We start from the raw sequence: 21,668 nt of genomic DNA, 5'->3' as shown, positions 1-21,668 counted from the left end.
AATAACTTTGACCAATGGTCTGAGAGCAACAATATGTCACTCAATGCAACCAAGTGCATGTCGATGATGGTTGGTTTTTCTAAATCACCAGTCACACCTTCCCCGCTATTATTATGCAATCAGCAATTAGCAGAGGTTGATGTTGTCAAGGTATTGGGTGTTCAGATCAGCAGTGACTTAAAGTGGGACATTCATATCAACAGTGTCATAAAACGTGCTGCAGGTAGATTGTTCATGTTAACTACTCTTAAGCGGTTTAACTTGCCCCTGCAAGATCTGATCACCATTTACGTTGGCTTCATCAGACCACTGCTAGAGTACTCGGTCCCTGTGTGGCATAGCAGTCTCACAAATGTTCAATCCGCTGCTTTAGAAAGAGTCCAGAAGCGGGCACTGAGAATCATGTTGCGTCAACAATACATATCTTATCATGATGCACTCCAAGTATGCTCCCTAGACTCGTTGGCTACAAGAAGGCATCAAATATGTCTTGACTTTGCCAAAAATTACTTGAAGACCCAACCTTCCGTGACTGGTTACCTACTGATAGGCGTTCTGCCCATGGCAGAAACTTGCGTGGAGCTCACAAACTTACAACCCAAACTTGGAAAACCAAACGATACTATGATAGTGCAATACCTTACCTAACCAGACTGCTGAACTCTTAACTGCATTATGTACCAACCATTTATATAGTGATGTTTTCATACCTGATGTGCATTTCAACAATTTAACCATGTGTCGCTTTTGTTTACAATGCCTGTGTTACATCTTTTATATATATTCCATACGTGCAATAGTATTTAAACTTTTGATCTTCTTGTATGCTTTGATATGTTTTATTGGTGTAGTTGCTTTGGAGCGAGTGGTCATGTCCTCATTAGGGGTTTGGTGCTTTTTTCCATCTCTTTCTCTCTCACCCCTCTGGGATCATGATGACTCGCCCCAACACGACTCCTTCTTTTTACTGTTATTTATTTTGAATAATGTATTTCTTCATGTGCAATATCATATTTATTGGTCATTACTATTTGAATAATTTTATCCTTGGGGTGAAACCACCTCCTTTCCACCATTTTCCCAGGTCCAGTTGACCGCACTTTTAGCTGCGGACCTCTCTTTCTGTGGGTTCTGGTTACAGGATGAGGTTTCGCCCCTTGGTTTATGTTGTGTACTTTAAGGGGGTACTGCGCCCCTGTGGTTGATTTGTGACTATTTTTGCATTTGTCTCAGAAAGTAGTAGCACACTGGTGGCGGGGGTTGTGTTTGTTGTTGGGGCGGGGGTCCAATTGCTGCACTGGGGTTTCGGTGGCTCGGGACGGGCGGTTCAGTGTATATGATGGGAAACGGGGTACATCCTATCGGTACCTTATTTCTTATCATGAATAACGGACCGCTTGTCTTGGGTCAGTGAGATTCCGTTGTGGTGGTTGGATTCCCTGCCCCTGTGATGTGCATGACTTTTGTTGCCACTGTGTTGTTGGTTTTTGGGAGGGATGCGAGAGTGGACACAGGTTTATCGAGGGGTGTAGTACCCGTCTAAGTGATATTTTCTGATATTTAAATCTATGTCATGCTTTTTGTTGTTTTTTAATGATTGTAAATTTCACAGCAATTCAGCTTTTAGCTGCTACCGTGTCTTTTAATAAACCATGAATGAATGAATGAATGAAATATTTCTAAATTAAAACACACAGTCACTTCCTCTTTCCATTACCTCCGATTTAAGACCTCATATGTAGATAGGCCTATTGGCTGCAAATGGTCTTATTCTTCAGTGTTCTGATAATCACGTAATATGTTTTCTTTCAAGTACACTAATAATTCTACATGGACCACATTCACAGCCACAGACGTCTGGGTTTTATTGGTGCTATTAAAGTACAGTGTCTATATCTGCGCCTGAGAGGTTTTTTGTTTTGTTTTGTACATGTTGTCGAACATGAATAGTTTCGTATGTCATAGTAATTAAGTAAGCCTTTAGAGAATACTTGGTAAAGCTGCTTGACTGTTGAAATGTCTTGCAATACACAGACAATGTAATGCAATAATGCTTTATGAACATGTCGGTGGGTCGATATTAATCCTAGTTTGGGATCTTATATGAAGGATGAACGGATATTAAGCAGACCGGCAATCTTGTACATGGAATATTCTTTCTACAGACTTTACAAAAAGTAACGCAGTCGTTTTAAATACGCCTATAGCTTCAGAACTATCAGCTGTATTCACAATTTTGTGACATAGAAAGAAGCGTATTTACGCGCATTTTGATACCCAATTTGAATACCTGAATTGTAAAAGTGCAGTTTACAGCGGTTTGATATTAGAGAAATTGCGATTTTCCATCGTACGTCGACCGTTTTATACGTAGATATGTATCGCGAGAGGCCACGTACTAAACTAACGCTCGTATTGTGGCGCTCTATGTCCAAGAGTCAGTCATCTGGTGATCATTGCGCGATTTGGCCCGGTTTGGCCGGAAACTATGGCAAACTACGTTTACAGTAATATCAAACCTTTCCAGCATGATATTACTGTTTGAAAAGATTTTACCACCTATTCGTGCAAAATTTCATTGGTGAGATTTGTAGGTTCGAAAAAACTACCGTTTTCTAACGCGCAACTTTACTTCCGGTGGCATTAAAATCAGCACATTCCACCATGATACACGTATAGATTGAATGTTCAGATTGTATCACCATGATCACGTACATACAGCGTGTCCCAAAAGTAACTTAACATTGTGAATTGGCCATATCTCAAATATTTTCTACTTCATACCAAAATGGATAACATATTCACATAGATTGATCTTTTAGAATTATTCTGATACCAAAAAAGAGCATTATTGATTTCCCCTTTTCCTTACTGTGCGACTGTACATATGTGTGTATCAAACCCACACAAGCAAACTCATATGTTCTTTGTTCAAGCACATGAATGACGTGCTTCCCTGAACGATAGAGTTGGTTCACTCAATGCACACGCTACATTTAGGTATGAACATTCATAGATTACATGGCCTAGTGTAAACGTGACTGCTGTTTTAGAGTATAAATAGGATATATTGACAATATTAAACTTTACTTTAAAACAGTTGAAAGAAAGATGAATTTCCTATAGATCAACGGATTCAGATCGTATGGTTCTTTGCCGAGACAAAATCGGACAAACTCACTCAAGCAAAGTTTAAGGAACATTTTAATGTAAATTATGCATCCAACTGAAATACAATCCAGCAACTAGTGCAAGTGCAGAAATCCATATCAACTGGATCTGCATGATCTACCTCAGGCAGGACGTGGAAGAACAGGAAGATCGGCTACAAACATCGATGTCATACGAAGAGCGCTTGCGAAAAGCCCAAGACGATCAGTGTGTCGACTTTCAATGGAGAATAACGTACCGCGTACAACTGTTCATCGAATCCTCAGAAAGATCTTTTAAGAGCAGTTTCCATATAAAATCCAGATAAAACACAAAATGAAGATTACGCATTGAAAACAAAGAAACAATGAAACAAACATAGCAAAATTAAACAAAACAGATTTTAAAACGATAATACGTTATGTCGTGTTATCACATCTCAAATGACGAAACTTATTTTGCGTTTATAAAAGTGGGTTTTACGGTACGGTAGATATCCGTTAATTTCATGCCAAAGGGTCATGATCACATAGGCATGTTTGGTATCATAACATTTCTAAAAGAATTATCTACATACTGTGCAATTTTTGTAACAACACTATTAACCCAACGCAAGTTATGGCCGGTTTACAATGTTAAGTTACTTTTGGGACACCCTGTACGTACATTACACACTAATAAACAGTAAGCCAGAAAATTAAGGTACCAGTTATGTTCACTTCCTGTATCCTAAACAAAGACAGATATGTCATAATTGGAACCTGCAGCCAATAGTTGCATCTTTTAGCTCGAATTTAAGTCCTCATTCGTTGAAATTGTTCAAGAAATAAAGACACGGCGATCCCCAAACCCAAGAAAGATACCAATGTAAAAGTTGCAGTTTCCTTCATTGCATGCCCTATTGATTTGTACACAGAGCGTTCGCGCTTCCATTGATTAGCACGTTAAAACTAGCGTCGTGCTTTCACTGATTAGAACACAAAAGTGCAACTTTTGATTTCGTTTCTTCATTATGTTTTAGATCACCGTTTCTTTAATTCTCAACCAATTTCAACAAATAAGGTCTTGAATCCGAGCTAAAGAGTACAGGTATTGACTGCTTGTTTTAATTTTGACATATTTGTCTTTATTAGGGATATACAGGGGTGAACACAACTGGTACCTTAATTCTTTGGCTTACTGTACATACTTCATATTTCAACAACAGGAGAAAGTATCATATTACATACCAATGTGTTCGAGGTTGAACATGAAAATATCAGTTTCATATCGAACACGTAGAGAGAGAGAGAGATGTTGGCTATACACACGAGCAGATGAAATGGATTTCGCGTAAAACTCGAACATGTCTAAAGTACATGCATGCTGAGCTACTAATGTTTCCGCGTGGGTTAATGCGTGTTAGGTGGTTTGTGGATACTTGGTCGAGATGTTGTGAAATCCCAGGGATCGATTGAAACAAGTTGTTAGTACTTTGAACATTGGTTCGATGCAGTGTCACATAGGCTTATTCAGGGGGGGTAAAAAAAAAATAAAACAAAAAGGCCTATAAATCTTAAATCGGACACAGGAGGGCAGGATGGAAAGCGTGGGCAGCACACATCGTCATCATCCCTATATCTTCGTGTCAAAAATTGCCGTGATAGTACAGCGAATCCTCTCGTTTTTCAACAGCTATGCATGGCGATTTTGTTCGAGATAGGCCGAGCGACTCAGGCTAAGCATACCATGACTATCATATGAGATACCATAGAGTTTCTATATTCTACACATTATTACGATTTGTGCATGCTCTAGTACCCCATACGATGTTTCTATTACACGAAAATCGATTTGTTTTCAGGTAAAACCAGGGTTTTGTTTCCAGTACACTAACTCGAAAAGCAATACACTAATTAGCGGGGCCTTGCAGCTTGCTGTGGATATCTTTTACTGCATTTTATAAGTAAAGATTTTGAAATCCAAAGTAAAAATTGTGATATATTTAATTTTGAGAATTACAATTATACTTTATAGGTATAAAGGAACACGTTTAGCTCATTCAGTTAAGTACCAGGTGCAAGTCCTATAACACAATGCATATGTAAACTTTCTTTATCTGTGTCAATAATAAAATATTGATTTCAACGGAGTATAGAGCTGTATGGAAAAAATATTTATAATACAGGGTGTTGACACTGTGCAGCATTGGTACTGTGTAAGTACTCTGTGTGTATCAGTCAGGTACCATGGCGATAGTGGACCTGTACAGGTGGCCCAATTGGAATCAAATCTTGTAGTATAGATATAATTGTGAAGGATACTTCAGCATCTATTAGGTAATAGCTGTAGCTCATATATAGTATACGGGGCAGATTGGCGGATTAAAGGACGAATCATTCTTTAGTATCTTGAAAAGACAAAAAAACGGCCTAGAGATATTACCAATGCAAATTGATTGCCGCCCTTCCTGTGACTCCCTATCAGTGGCAAGATCAATACAGAACTGCTCGCGCCATTGCTAAGCGTTCTAACCACTGTACAAATCTTCCTAAAGAAAGTTAAAGAAATGAAGGTTGATATAATACAAAATTAAAACCATAACACATACCCATAATACTATCATTTTCCGATCATGATAGTGTGTCATGTCCTACGCCATGAAAATCTGTCCCATTTTGAATGTAAGTATATCTTCTGGGAGTACTTTCAGTAGATTAATATTGCCTCTTATGAGTAGTCAGGAACAAATAAGTATGCAAATGGTAGCAGTAAACTAGAGAAATAATTACCACATTTGAAGTATTTTAATACTCTTTTACTAAAAATTACCAATAAAAAATACGTAAAACAGAGCTGCATTATATCTCCTTTCCATTCAATGTTTACATCTTGAGTGCTATTAAAACTTCATTGTCTTTTGTCCTAATTTCAGTTGACAACGATATTGACTCATTCAGAGAACCGGATGAAGAAAGCTGCCAACGAGTCGCCGACCGGGGCGCAATTGCATAAAGTCTTCCAAGCCATAGGGTACTCACAGAAAAAGGTATGTAAAGAGCATAATTCGCTTTAATCTTATTCTTGTCTTTTAACACCTTGTTAATATTTAGCCTATATACAGTGACAAAGCATAAATGTCAGAAATCATAAAAACGTTGGCCTTCATCAGGATATGCCGACTGGTAACCCAGCTTAGAAGGCAGTGACATTTTGGATGTATTGTTTAGAGAAGATTGATTGAATACCCATACCCATTATTATAGTAGCCAGAGGGTTACTACAAATGAACTTATAAAGAACAATAAAGTTTATAAGACACAAAAACGGTTTTTTTTTGCTCATATCAAAATATGAATAATAATGTGGATTAGTTGCAATGCATGACGTTACCATGGTTACAGTAAACATTTGTGTGTGTATGAAGAGCCTATAAACCCATGCCTGTCACCCAACAACAACAAGTGACAAAATGCATCTCATCGAAATTATGTTTTGGTTTGTAACATACTGTATGTATTGAATGCACACTTTGGCATCATCCTTGCTTGGGAGGGGGGGGGGTTGGCGACCATCATGCATAAAGTTTGGCCTTGCCATTATGAGAAAGATTCTTATTGTAAATGTGTAAAACCGATACAAAACCGATAACATTGGGAACCACATAAACAGCAAATCGTGAAAGTCGTTTGTACTACTTAAAACTATTCGGACAGTTATTATCTATGTATGTATAACAAAATGTGCAACAACAAAACGTTTCAGACATTTCTCTTCATTGAAAAATGCGCAAAATATTGATTGTTCTATTAAATTGCCCCAGAATGTTCCCAGGTATAACAGTTCATATACTAACCCATGAAGTTCTTACACACGGCAGTTGGGGTGGGTCATGTATACTTTGAACAGGGGTTATGTTAACCTGATAAACACCTTTGTTTCATAACAATTAAGGTATAGGACATTTTTTGTTCTTGCTACAGCCCCCGAATGAAATGTATTTAATTTTGTTTGTACTCACTCAGGTAGCATTGTGTGTGAATTTTACATCCGAACTAAGTGCTATTCTTTGTTATGGGCATTTAGAAAACATGAAAGTAGTCAATCAATGTATTTGAACAGTGAACTTGCCTTCATAGAGTTAAGACACAGCTTATTTTGCTCTGAGCTTGTTGTCGTGTTTGCTACCGAGTTCTATTTTGAATTTGCCTTCAGTTTTTGACTTGAATTTGTTTTTAAACTACAGCATGTTGTTTCCGCTGTTTGATTTTGTTGTCTGTCCCTGAAGAAGAGCAGTTTATCTGCTCGAAACGTGTTTTTTTGTTGTTGTTGTCTGTTTGGTCTGCTTATGCATGTTATGTGCACAGTGATTTTCATCACTTGTACATTTCTGTGGGCTAATTGGCAATTTTTGGCCGTCGAACTTTGCCTGTATCTACATTGGTTGTTTGGTTCTCTCTGTCTGCTTATTGCTTATGTGCATAGTGATTTTCATCACTTGTTCCAGTGCACTTTTGTATTCCTATTGATCCCTGTTGTTTTTGCCGGTTTAACACTTCTGTGGGCCTTGGAATTGGTAATTTTTGGCTATCGAACTTTACCTACATTTTTTGTTTTTGTCGCCCCCCCCCTCTGCATACCGTCTAGTCTGTATTTTGTTTCCCCACATCATGTTGGTATACCTTGCTCTCTTTCTTTTCAGTTACCGTATTTGAACAGGTAAATAGTTTTCAAATTCCAGGTAGACGTTTATAATCATTATTCTAGTTTCAAGTGGATATTTGTGACGTGTCATGTCAAAACCAGACACTTTTGGAGAAATAGCAAAAAATCTGCCGGTGGGTGTTTTTTTCACAATTTGGGTTTGTTGCGAATTTGTGATGTTATCAATGTTAAAAATATTGTCTGATAGTTTCAGACCGGAATATAACTGGCATCTTGTATTTTTTTGAGACATTTTTGAAGTTAATTCCTACTCTCAACATTGTCAATAATATTTTTAAAGGCCGATATTTCAATTTCCAATTTTATAATACCATAACTTCCAAACTCAATAACCTTCGCTTAGGAATGTCCGATTTCATTGGGGAAAACGTCGTTGTGGAGCAAAATATATTTATATTTAAGACATGTAAAAACCTCAAAATTCATAACCTGCCCAAAAGTGTCTGGTTTTGACATGACACGTCACATTTTATCATTCAAAGCCCACAAACAGAACTCAAAAGAATTAAGATACCAGTTATGTTCACGTTTCACCCCAGTATATCTCACACACAGACAAATATGTCAAAATTAAAACAAACAGGCAGTACCTGTACCCATTAACTATGATCTTCTTTGAGACCTTATTTGTTGAAATTGATTGAAAATTGATTGAGGTGACATAAGAAGTGAAGAAATCAAAAGTTGCACTTTTATGTTCTATAATCAATGGAATCAAGTCGCAACATAGAGAATGCTGTACGTAATCGATAAAACGATCTCAATGCAGTGAAGTAAACACCAACAAGTTACCAACTATGTATAATTGAAAGTTGAAGATCTTATGACAATAAAACAACAAGGGAAGACGTCATAATCAAATGAAATCTAACATTTTTGTTTGACTAAGAAAGCATTACTGATATTTTTTTAATTTCAAAGAGCTGAAGCTCGAATTATAGAGAAGTTATATAAAACTTGATGATAATAATAAATTCCAGCACCTGGTTGTTGCATAATAATAAGCACAACCTATGACAAGGTCATATGACCTGTTATACAACGAAAAACTAATTAAAATACTGAGAGGAGTTCTTTATAAAAAATTCCTGAGTTTGATCAAAATCAAAATCACCTTCTCAAGGACTGGTCCTATAGCACGGTTAATGAAACGCGACAGGCTAGAAGATATTATATCTAACTGCCGAGTCTGCATGTCATACACAATAAACATCTCAAAAAAAGTAACTAACCACACTTAAATAATGGTAATTATTCACACACAGGCGATTGTATTGCAAATCTGTAAAATGCGTTGGAAGCTGAATTTATTTCTGCGCATTTTGACACCTCATTTGTTACGATAGCCCAGAAAACAATACGTCACCGGTCAATTTTATGTAATGAGGTCCAGATTTGAAAGTTGCACTCACATACAATACAATAACACCCAGATATCATTACACAGATTTCCTTCCATTACACTGAATACAAAATCAATAAAATTTACTGCAACTTTCAAATCTTGGGTTACATTGATTTAAATGTACGTTGTGACGTCAATATTTAGTCAATTGCTACAAATGAGGTGTCCAAATGCGCAGAAATAAATTCTGCTTCCAACGCATTTTTCAGATTTGTAATACAATTACAAATGTACCTGTTTTTGAATAATGGCCATTATTTAAGGGGGTTAGTTACTTTTTTTGAGATGTTTATATTGTGACAGTTATGTAATTACATCATGAAATATTTGCTATTAATTTGTGCAACCTGTTCATTTTGGCAATATATTTTTGTTCTTGATTGATGTTGTTTTTGTAAGTAAAAAACATCATTTGGCATATTTTTAATTCGACAACATCCCTATTTGGCTAGTTATTTTGTTTTTTAATGTTTTTAAAACCTGACTTTACACATGTTCCAGTGCCCATATTAAGCAGATGTCGTCCCAACATCTATTATCTACAATATACAATTGTTTGACCAGTGCGAAGTCTGTAATAATATCACCGATAATCATTAATATTATAAAGACGTGTATAATGGGCGGAGCAGGCCGATTACATTTTTAGTGATTTACCAACTCAATTAGGAATGAAAGTTTGTTGCCTCGTTTTGTCTAGGATACGATGAGGTGAAATGCAAGGACGCGTGTGACATTAAAAGATACACAATATTATTATAAAAGGATTTTTAACTTTACCCAGAAACCATTGCGAACTGATATCACCAGGCAATGTATAGACGAATCCAACGAGCCAAGTCATGGTCATGATTTGGTCGGCCATTATTGGGTCCCCGCAGCACCAAACTGGTGTCGTGACTGCCCAATTGGGTGGATTAAAGCCGCTTAAAATTCGATGTTAGATTATTTTGTGTTGTAAACTGTCATCATTCTTTTGTCTACGTGTAACACGGGTGATAGAATGCAGTTTAAAATACCCTTCAAGGCCGTATCATTTCACATTGTAGGTGAGATAGCTGGGCCCCCGTCGCGGCTATGGCTGCCATTGAGGTGTAGGAATGCGTGAAATTGGATTCGTCTCTATAGTTAATCAAGAAATGTTTCTGATAGAATAAATTACAATCTTGACGTAAAATTTCGGTCTGTTTTTCGACCAGGATTGATAATTCGAGATATCTACAAGGGTTTCTCGCTGAGTTTGTCGATCGATAGTCCAAGATTCTGGATCACTTGATCGACAACTGGTTTCTCGCTGAGATCCCAACATTTCTTGGAATATCGACTCGGTAGGATTGTCGATAACAATCAGTTTTCATTTATTTGTTTATTTATTTATTTATTTATTTATTTATTTATTTATTTATTTATTTATTTATTTATTTATTTATTTATATTTATATATTAGTTTCCTTTTTTTGTTATTATTATTAACAGTACACGTGTTTAAGGATGTGAATGTTGTAGCAGTATTACCTTTACCTCTTTTATAACAATGATTGTAAAATGTCTATGTTGCTTAATATTATCTTGTTCACAATTGTTCCTTTTCATGGCTTGGCAACAGATATTGGCAAGCCTATATGCTAAAGCAAAGTTCTTTAACAACTCCCGTTTTATCGGCATTATACTTTTTGATAAATGTTACATAATCTCAGCAAGTCATATTCATCAACAACTGTCGATATAGACTATAATATTAAGAAACTACTCTGTTATGTGCGAACAATATAACTCGTCTTAACTTCGTCACTTCTCTCTAGTCCGAAGGGTCGCTAGTCCGAAGTTTCTCTAGTGCGAAGGGTCGCTAGTCCGAAAACCAAATTAAGTTCGCTATTCGAAAGTTACGTGTTCGGACTAGCGAACCTTCGGACTAGCGAACCTTTGGACTAAGGAGCCTTCGGACCAGGGAACCTTAGGACTAGGGAGTTGTCACCCTTGACTTGACGCAATGGAAATCATTATTCTATTACCGCGATGCACCAAGGGACATGTATACGTTCTAAACCATAATACATGAACCTTTTTCAACTTGTGTGTACCTTGCAATCTCTGGGTGCTATCTCATCAAGTCTTGTGACGTTGTGAATCATTACACCCTATTATAATTGAAATAGGTTTCTAGAGCACATTTAATAGAATATGTCAATTTTCAAGTCATTTTTACACTTTCATGCTTTATATGACAACTCAGTGAGGCATTTGAGGGACATGGAGTCTGTGATGTAGATTTATGTGTTTTAGCAGCTTTGTTGCGTTGTTTGTGAGCAATAATTTCTATAATTATTTCGATATAGTCGAGGTGATATTTTTCGCTTGATGTAGAGAAAATATTCACAACAGAATTGAACCTAATCAGGTCAATGCAATAAAGTGACCAAAACATAGAAAACAATCTCCAATCTATTTCCTTTGTGATCGCATGGAAACCACGCACCTGTCCTTTTTAAAAGGTTTGTTGTTCGAGAATCTTAAGTTCCGTGTTTTTATTTGTGAAGATGACGACGGGTGAAAATATTCACTTCTTCATCGTTATCTTGAGCCTAAACCTTTTATTTCTTGAGTAGTTCCAAATATATCTCTTCTGAGATATGTTGTTTTATCCACTCGCTTTTGGCGACACACTTATGAATTATATAACATTAAGGATCATTTGCCCACCTATTCTTCACTTCGTGTGTACACAACATTAAGCGCTTCATTATTGTCAATTGGCTGTATAATTGTTAATTGTTTCTATTGGTACTCGTGTTTAATAACATGAGTAAATAATTTACTACTAAACGACAATACCTAACTAGCCGTGGATTGGACATTAGGATTGCATGACTTCGGCTTTTTTCAGTAATCAACCAGTTAGCAACAAATACTCATGTCTAGACGACTAATTTGAATAAAACTTCCCATGTCCAAAAGTCTTAACGAAGGAATTGTACGGTTTTCGATGGCATGTAAAATGTAGTCATTAAAAAAAAAAGTGAACAATGATGGCGCTATTTATCTTAAATCTTGTTTGCAAAAACAATCAAAAAATGGTTAGACACTTGTATAATAGTATTAGAACATCAGAAAAAAGTCTAACAAATTGGAAGATTTTCCAAAAACTTTTTATCATGAAATGTAAGTAATAAATCATATTATTTTGCTAATTTAAATTAAGAATATATGTAAATAGCGCCCTCAATCTGTGCACAAATGTACAGTTTATAGATGAGTTGACTCAATGTTTATCAACAAAGGCAAGGGACTGGTATATCGATATGCCTGGGTGAACCCCATGCAACCACTACACTGTTCAATAGCCTTAATGTGATGTGGCGGGAGTTTTAAAAACACGAGCCCTGAACAAAATATGATGCGCTCGCATACTGCCAGACAAAAAAAACACAAAACAATGGAAATTGTGATGATGCGTGCGCATACTGCCAGGCATTAACGGGAGTCAACTCATCTATAGAATGATGAAAATTATCACGAAGAGGCTGAAAATGATGAATAATTTGATAAAGAAGCGAAAATCCATGTTAATAATAGCTAAAATAGATATGTATACTAGTGTGATTTATGTGACCGTCCACCACAAACCAGCCGTAAAGTCGGCAAAATGTATTCTGAGTTACAGTGTAAAATGTGCTTGAAGGTCGTATTCATAGGTACCTCAAATTGATGTTACATGTATCTCATTTTGCTACTAGTGCCAGTCATACCCATTTTAAACCAATCAATAATCCTATTGTTGAAGAGGATAATACGTTTCTAACTATGACTTTAGAATTCTTAAATGGCTCAAGTGGTGGGTTGCAAAGCATTGTATTTTGTCTGGGTATGTATAACCAACAATTAACAATGAAAGGTCATTCCTGAATCTCGTTGACTTGGGGATGATTTGAAATGACCACCAATTATGACTGTTTGATATTTATTACCAGCAATGTGGGAAAAGAGACACATGTAGAACCGAAATAAGGTACCATTTTGTTGAAGTAGCAAAGTGCAAAATGGCTAGTGTGGGGTGTGTGTGGGTACTTGGATTGTACGGATGAGTGGCGAAGGGCGAATTTGTGTGGTGTAATTAGATGTTATGTGGGCGTGTTTGTGTTATGTAAATGTGTGATGGATGTGTACGTGTCTCTTTCCATGGTGGTGTGCACGTTATACGACTACGTGCACATGTGTCACCGCATTAGTGTAAGCAAGATATAGCATTTACTAATATAGCGTGACTGGTTAAATCACATTGATATCAAAGTTCATTGTTACAAAGCTTAACAGTGTTTCAATATTGGATGGGTAACAGTCCATGACGTGCTTTATTTGGTTATGAAACGCATTCATGGGCATTTTTTAATATTACATAACAAGGGCTTTCACCATGCGTGCGTCATCATTATTATGCTCCAATACATTTCTTAACCACTTGACGACTTGTCATTATATTGTGCACAATACCAAACTCAGATTTTCCATAACGTTGCATAATTGTTTCCGTGGATATATTTATATAATAATAGAAAAACGACAAAATTGACGCATACATTCCTCTAAGTTCAGCAAAAGTCCAACAGTCTTGACTTAAGAACATAAAAATATCGATAAAATCACAAAAAAGCGATTGCCTTTATCTTTCGTGCATCGTTGATGACCGTACATCAAAGTCAGCCCTAAAGCCGTGTTATACTTATATGAAGACTCGCATGAGAGGCCACCTTACTTTCCATCCCTATCTGCTGCTCATTATGCTGATATTACTACACATAAAGCACGGGTTAAGCGAGAAAATCCAGCATTGGTATTAGAAAACTCTGAGGCCATTTACCACCCATGTTTATTGCTTGATATTGATACGTACGAGCGAGAAGGTATGTAATCATGGCAGTTTGTCCATCATGTTAGCAGAGTAGCATTCGCACTCGCAACACACTGTAAAAGATACGTGAAATTATGTGAAACGACTCTGCTTTGCAAATTCTTGAGCCTTGTGATATACAGGGTGTCCCAAAAAAAGAGGCCCCACATTGCGCCCTCTTTTTCTCCTATTTTTGAACAGTTGATCAAATATATTTTGGTATGTAAAGAAACCTTAAATCGTTAGCTTTAATAAACCAAAACAATTATTTCAATCGGCTCATAACTTTACAAGTGATGTAATGAAAGATCAAGCACAATTATCAATAATATTATCATCATATCCAATGTTTTCAAAAATGCCGATTATAGTTCAACTGGTCCTTTAATTCTTTTGAGGAGTGTATTTGTCTCAAGTAATTAAGTAGATGTAAAAGTTTGACCATCCGTTAAATACTTAATAATGGATGTGCCAGTACAGGATATGCATCAAATATTGGCATTGATGTTGTGGTGTGGTAAGGTCAAGACCGTATCAAGGACTCGACATATCCCATAAGACTTGGGGAAATATACTACTCCAAAAAAGTATCCTTACACTTGGAAATAAAACCACAATTTTATCTGGCTCATTATGACACCTCATTGATGCAATGTGACAATGTGGTGACAATGTGCCCCCGCCCAATCATGGTCGGTGCCCCCCCCCCCAATATGATGACCCATGCTACGCCACTGGATACAAGCATTTGATTATTTAAGGTCCAGTTTTAAAAGTGACAAACTGACCTATTCAAAACTAGACATCTGGGTTGAGAGTGATATATGGCTAATTTGTGCGTGCCTCTAATTTAAAAAACAAAAGAAAAATGAAAAAAAAAAACTGGCAAATAAAATGGAGGTTATGAAAAGTACAGAGAAGTAAAAACTGAAATAAATACTGAATACTGAAATAAAGCTTCATTGAAGAAAGTGTATTGTCTTTTTGTTGCGCTTGTTGGAATCTTTTTGTGCCTTGTATATGCCAGTTTGTACTGGACCTTTGTCTATTCAATTGCTTGTAACTTTACTTCTTGTGGTCACATTGGGTTCAATTTGGTGTCATTATGTGAAGGATTAGATAGTACATCCATTGCAAAAACAATATTGTCCAGTTTTGAAATTGTTATTAATTTTCTAAATGTAAGAATTCTTTTTGGCGCAGTATAATATAGCTCCACTCTTTGTATAAATCATTTATGACTGTGTTCTAACCACATCTCAGAGCATTTAAATATATTATTTGCTTTTTAAATAAACCTATTTTTTTCCTTTCTATTGTCTTTTCAGTAGATTAGAGCTATTTCTTCTTGTTTAATTTTTATTTCGTTTCGTTTTATTTTGATTTTAGAAACAACTATGTTTTACAAATTCTAATGCTTCACACGAATGTGTATTTTGTTTTAAGAATAAATGTTGACCAGCGCAAATCATAAGTTGTTGATAACACTAAATTTGTACAGATACCAACTATATTAGTCTCACAATTTAATATGTTCGATGTAAAATTACACCTTTGGTGTATTGGAAATTGTACCCGTAAAGCACGCCGGGAATCTGTTGAATCAATCTCTGGCCAGCAATACCATGACCACATTTCATCTTGCCGACACAGTCACGGTTTATTATGGACAGTGGAGGAAATATGTTGTGTACTTAGACTACGAGGGCGCTAACACAAGTTTGCAGGATGCAGAATAATCTTCGTAATAGTCTCTAGTATTTCTATATCATTTTGATTTGTCAGTATTCGCAGTTATGCATTCTTGTTATAACCAACAAAAGCAAAATTATAAACAAAATACTCCTTGTCCATGTGGGAAGAGTACCAAAACACTTGATTTCTCATTAAACATGCTAGACACTTCATTATGGTGTCAAGGACACTTGGGTTGAATAAATGCGAAAAATGCAAAAATTACCTAATATTGTTACTGCCCAATTGGGTGGATTAAATCCGCTTTAAAAATGGATGTTGAATTCATTTGTCGACGTGTCACACGGGTGATGGACTGCAGTTTAATGTCCCCGTCAAGGCCACATCATTTCACATTTTAGGTGGCAGACCTAAGGGGGATCCAGCTATGGCTGCCATTGAGGTGTAGGAATGCGTGAAATTGGATTCGTCTATACAGAAGAATAATCCCTGGCGTGAGCTAAACGGCTATATTGGTCTAATGTATCAAATACTATTAGTTCAAACTAGATGGTATTGCATTATGTGCAAGGAATAAAACATCCTCTCTGGTGTCATGTCCTTTCAAGAACTAATAAATGTCAGAAACCGCTATGTAAACGGGAACAACATGGCACTTACATACATGTATACGCATTGCGAAACACCTTGACCGCAATTGTATAACATTTTCAAATGCCAACATTGTGCTTCAGGTAGTTTTCTCATCGCAATATAAATGCGTCGCATATAAAGAAGACAATATACAGAGTGTATCAAAATAACGTATACAGTTTGAAAAATGCCACTAGATTAAAATTAATTGGCCAAAAGAATTTAGTTTATAGTTGAATCAACATCCTGTCCTCCCACAAATGAACAAAATTTAATAATCCCGGTTGCGAAGATATTGAAGGTTAGCTGGTGATCTTCACTTATAGTGAAAAGCCTAATGCTATTATCTAGCCATGTCATTAACCGTGTTTCGTTTTAATCTTTGATGTAGCCAAACCTCATCCGTGGACAGAGTGAAAAACGGGTACATTTCCTAAAGAGGGCATATCTTCAAAAATTGTGAGCCGATTGCAATAATTGTTGAAGTTTATTAAAGCTAACGATTTAAGGTTTCTTTGCATACCAAAATACATTTGATCAACTTTTCAGAAATAGGAGAAAAAGAGGGCGCAATGAGGGTTCTGATTTTATTGGGACACCCTGTACATGTACTAATCCAACGTTATAAAGCCAGACCAATTATGACGTTAGACCTATAGAGTGGTCTCTGCAGAAAGGTTTCGTTTCAAATGTTTTACTTATTTTGATTTATTTTTATTCATTTGCCTTATAAGAACTGGAGACTAGCTTGAAAATAATGTGTGTCTTTTTCAGTAGACTTTCTTGCACAGACCCGTCGATATAAGCTACACTACAGTATCGAATTACGCTAGACACTTTCCAACATAGTCTTCCATATTTCATGACATTTTGTATTACTCCAGCTATTTTTGCTGGTTATTTTACTCTTGCATTGTATTTCATTCCTGACTCCATTTACCCTTAATATTAATAACACTACGTCATTGACGATTACACAGGAAGTTGTTAAGACTAATATCGGTGTAATCGATACTTAGCGGCTATTACGTCCTGTCAAAACAGGAAAAGACTTGGCATTACGACACAAATGGGTCATTACGTACAAGTACACAAAAAGTACAAACGTAAGAAAAGTGCATTAATTTTTTTGAAAAGAGTGATAAAGCTGCTCTAGGGATATATTATGGACCACCGTGCGTTCTGACTTGTTTGTAGGTCGAACCTTTGCGACAGACGCCATTCTTTGGTTATCTGCTGCGTTGTTTAGTAGTCTGCTTCGACCGTATGTTCTTCCCACTCAAATACTTGCCTTTGGTTGGGACTCTCTTTGACCTTTGACCAAGTTGACCTCTTCTGCAGAGCTACAGAGCCCGCAATACATTGAAGTATACGATGACCCTATACTCTGATAATTTCGTAATCGGCGGGGAATATCGTAGATTGATATAGAATAAAGTTCAAACAGCTTGGCGCACCACCTACGCGAACAGCTCTTTGACTGACGAGCGATTTTGTGAATTTAAGCAGCCATAAATTGGGACTTTATTGACGCGCGCAGTAACAAAAACCGAATAAATTATCGCCTATTACGAGTTGATCATAGTATAACTGTAACTCTTGCAGCACGTAGACCCACTACTATAATCCAGCAGTTTTATAACAGGTGATACATAAGCCTCTATTTATTATAGAAGATATATAGTTGACGTCCGGCCAGACAGTCCATGAGCAGATATCGTGCGAATTAGGGTAATGCGTCATAGATTGAGTATATTTTGAAACTTTTGATGTCTTTGAAGTAGCCCACAGGTCTGTGATAATGCCGAGTGGTTGGTTGTTGATCAGATATGCATAAAAGACGTCGTAAGACGATCAGAATTTATTTGTAATATGTGGGCTGAAGCAGCATTACGTGTTAGTGCCTTAATCGTAGCAGGAAGACCAGTGAAAAAAAAAACCCGAAATCACCTGTCATATAAATTCGTCATCCTTATAATTATTGATATTTCACTTGTTTTCACCAGTCAATAGCACAATAGGGCTTGGTGCTATTGCGATATTGACAGGTAAAAACAAGTGAAAGATTGGGGTGATGCATATATGTGACCGTACAGCACGAATGAGCCGTAAATGTTCTAAATTGTATTCTGAGTTATAGTGTAAAATGTGCACGAAGGTCGTATTCATCGGTACCTCAAGTTGCTTCGACAAGTATCTCATTGAGATAGTCAAACACCTTTTAAACCAATCAATAATCCTATTGTTGAAGAGGCTAATAAGCTTCTACCTTAGATGTCTAAAGAATTCTTAATAGCTCTGGTCTTTGTTTACTTTGGCTAAATCCTGTTCAAGTGGTGGGTTCAATGACCGCCAATTAAGACTGTTTGAAATGTATTACCAGCAATGTGGAAAAAGAGACACATGTAGAAACGAAAAAAGGTACCATTTTGTTGAAGGAGCAAAGTTTAACAAACCATAACCCCGCTTCTGGATATCGTGTGAAGTCAAATTATATACCATTTTAAAGTTTATGATATATATTTTCTAAACATGATATAAAACAAAATTGACCGGGGAGGCATTTACGGCTCATTCGTCGTGTACGGTCACATATATGTGACGTGTCATGTCAAAAGGAGACACTTTTGGGCAGGTTATCAATTTTGAGGTTTTTACATATCTTAAATATAGAGATATTTTGCTCCACAACGCCGTTTTCCCAATGAAATCGGACATACCTAAGCGAAGTTATTGAGTTCGTAAGTTATAGTATTATAAAATTGAAAATTAAGATATCGGTCTTTAAAAATATTATTGACAATGTTGAAAGCAGGAATTACCTTGAAAAATGTCTCAAAAATACAAGATGCCAGTTATATTCCGGTCTGAAACTATCAGACAATATTTTAAACATTAATAACATCACAAATTTGCAAAAACCAAATTGTGAAAAAGTCACCCCTGGGCATATTTTTTGCTATTTCTCCATTTAGGATCCTGCCCAAAAGTATCTCCTTTTGACATGGCACGTCACATTATGAGCAGTGATTTTTTTTCATTGGTATTTCTGTTACGATTTTAAGCCACTGCCCGCGTAATAGGATCTACTCTTGCTCTCATCTCCAGTAGTTGGGTTCATCATTTAGCTTTGAATAAAAAATGTTGCACTTACAAATGTTCGTTGTTTGCTTTATTAGCATTCTCGTCAACGTTTCGTTTCTAATATAATAGTATTAGGTATGCAGAATCACTCACTACCGTTTGTTTCCGTTTCTTATCATACAAAATACAATGCAAATAGGGCCTACTGTTTTTTGTGTTATGTCTCCCATGAGGGGTGAAGGATGACTAAAATCCTCGGTGCACACATGCGTGCACACGCCAAAGTGAACATGCAATGGATACAGGGCGGTACAAGGCCAGGTCACAAGGCCACAACGCCGCAAGGGCACCCGCCACAGCCTATGGATACATGGCCTAAGAGTCATCGGTACCTAATCGGGCACCGATAGTTCTATAGGACCAAATTGGATGTGGTTCCTTAAGGGATGGGGTATGAACGTTTGAACAGTATTTATTGTGGGACATTAGAGCACATCAGAGTCGAAACGCTCAAAACGCTCATTCCAGATCCCTTAACTTGTCACGACTTTAATCTGTACACAGACCAGATACAGGATCATTTTTCTTCCCAAGTGGTTGACAACGCTCATGGCAGCAATACTATTTCTTTGCATCTTTATCATGTTTATACGCTTTCTTATGGCAGTAGCAAACAATATCACACAGGGTGTGGGTATTCATGCCTTAAATTGGATAACTTAAGTAAAGGGCTATTTCACACTCATCATTTACATCCAGTCGTGACTTAGCCGATATAAACTGAGAACAAATTAAACAGATTAGTTCGGATTTCCTCAGGGGATCTATTGTTTAGACTACCAAAGCCGGATACCATGCCAGAGATAGTTGGTGAAATTGAGCTATTCTCATGCAAGCGTATTGTATTACTATTCTTGATCACTTTGCTAATGATATACGTTCTAAAGTTTCATCACAAAATTAAGAGGGCTGGGGTTTGTTTTAAATGAAAACTCATTTTGTGTGCCTCATCACCGAACATACTTAAGATGATATTGTAATATTTTCCAGGGCTGGGGGTACTAAAACTCAATGCATTACATTCCACGAGCAGAATTCGTGGGAACATGAGGAAATGTTAGAGTTTTCAAAAAAATAAAAAACAAACAAAGAAACGCCCGCACCCGGGTTTTGGGTCCCAATTTCAGGATATTCTGTTCAAAAGGCTAAGCTTATGGCACAAGACAAGTCGGTGTTTTGGATAGAAATTTCAATGATATTGAAATCTCTTTTTTTTTATTGTTCAAATCCATTTGACCGTTTTCCCCTTTCTTTCACAAAGGGATAAGCAAGACAAAGATTCACATAAGAAAGCTTAATTTAACAGCGGCAAGTATTTTATACTATCAGATCAAATCCCACGATGTTCCGTCAGATTGTACATAATTATTGTAGACGGAACTGAAACTCAACAACAATACTTCACAAGCAATCTGCATTATAAGCAAATGTTAAAGCAACATATTTGTCGTTGGGCAGGAAAAACCTCATGTAATGCAAAACCTCCTCCATTTATGTGTATTTTTAGTAACAGAACATTGACAAAAACGATATTTTCAAATTTCAATTTGCAAGGTACCCCAAAGATCTTAACCTATACCATGTATTATATAATGCAAGATATACAAGATATTTTATTTTCCCATAATTCACATGAAATCACACAAGTATAAATTTAAAAAAACAAAGGCAATATCAAACAAACGAATTATGGAGGGGAAGGCCAGTAAGGCCAGAGGAAGTCACCCCCCTTAACAAAGAAATGTTACCATCAAAAGAAGTAAAAAACAAAACAAAGCATAACAAACAAACGAGAAACACAATGCTCAAGAATTAATCATATTTTGAGATCAAGTCACGTTTATATATCTTACGGAAATGTTTCAATGAATTTGCCGTTTTTATTGAGTTTGGCAATGAATTCCATAATATTGGACCAGCAGTACGAATGGCATGGTCAGTAAATGTTTTGTTGTTCTTCATTAAGTTGAATTTATCTGCGTTTCTCGTTTGGTAATTATGAATATTGGAACGTAGTGTAAAGAAGCCATCAAATACGCCCGGTAATTCATT

General features: G+C 36.5%; 1 protein-coding gene across 2 annotated transcripts in view; it reads left to right on the top strand.

The window, feature by feature from the left end:
- LOC140170323 (short transient receptor potential channel 4-like) overlaps positions 1-21,668 on the top strand; it is a 290,327-nt gene that overhangs the window by 231,987 nt on the left and 36,672 nt on the right. For both annotated transcript variants that reach the window (XM_072193690.1, XM_072193689.1), the window contains one exon: positions 6,065-6,178. In XM_072193690.1, coding sequence (XP_072049791.1) covers positions 6,065-6,178 — 114 coding nt within the window. The remainder of the gene's footprint in view (positions 1-6,064; positions 6,179-21,668) is intronic.

The sequence above is a fragment of the Amphiura filiformis genome, chromosome 14 (genome assembly GCF_039555335.1).
Source record: "Amphiura filiformis chromosome 14, Afil_fr2py, whole genome shotgun sequence".
Lineage (NCBI taxonomy): Eukaryota > Metazoa > Echinodermata > Ophiuroidea > Amphilepidida > Amphiuridae > Amphiura > Amphiura filiformis.
Note: the sequence above shows the minus strand (reverse complement) of the source record. Positions and strands in the feature narration are given on the sequence as shown.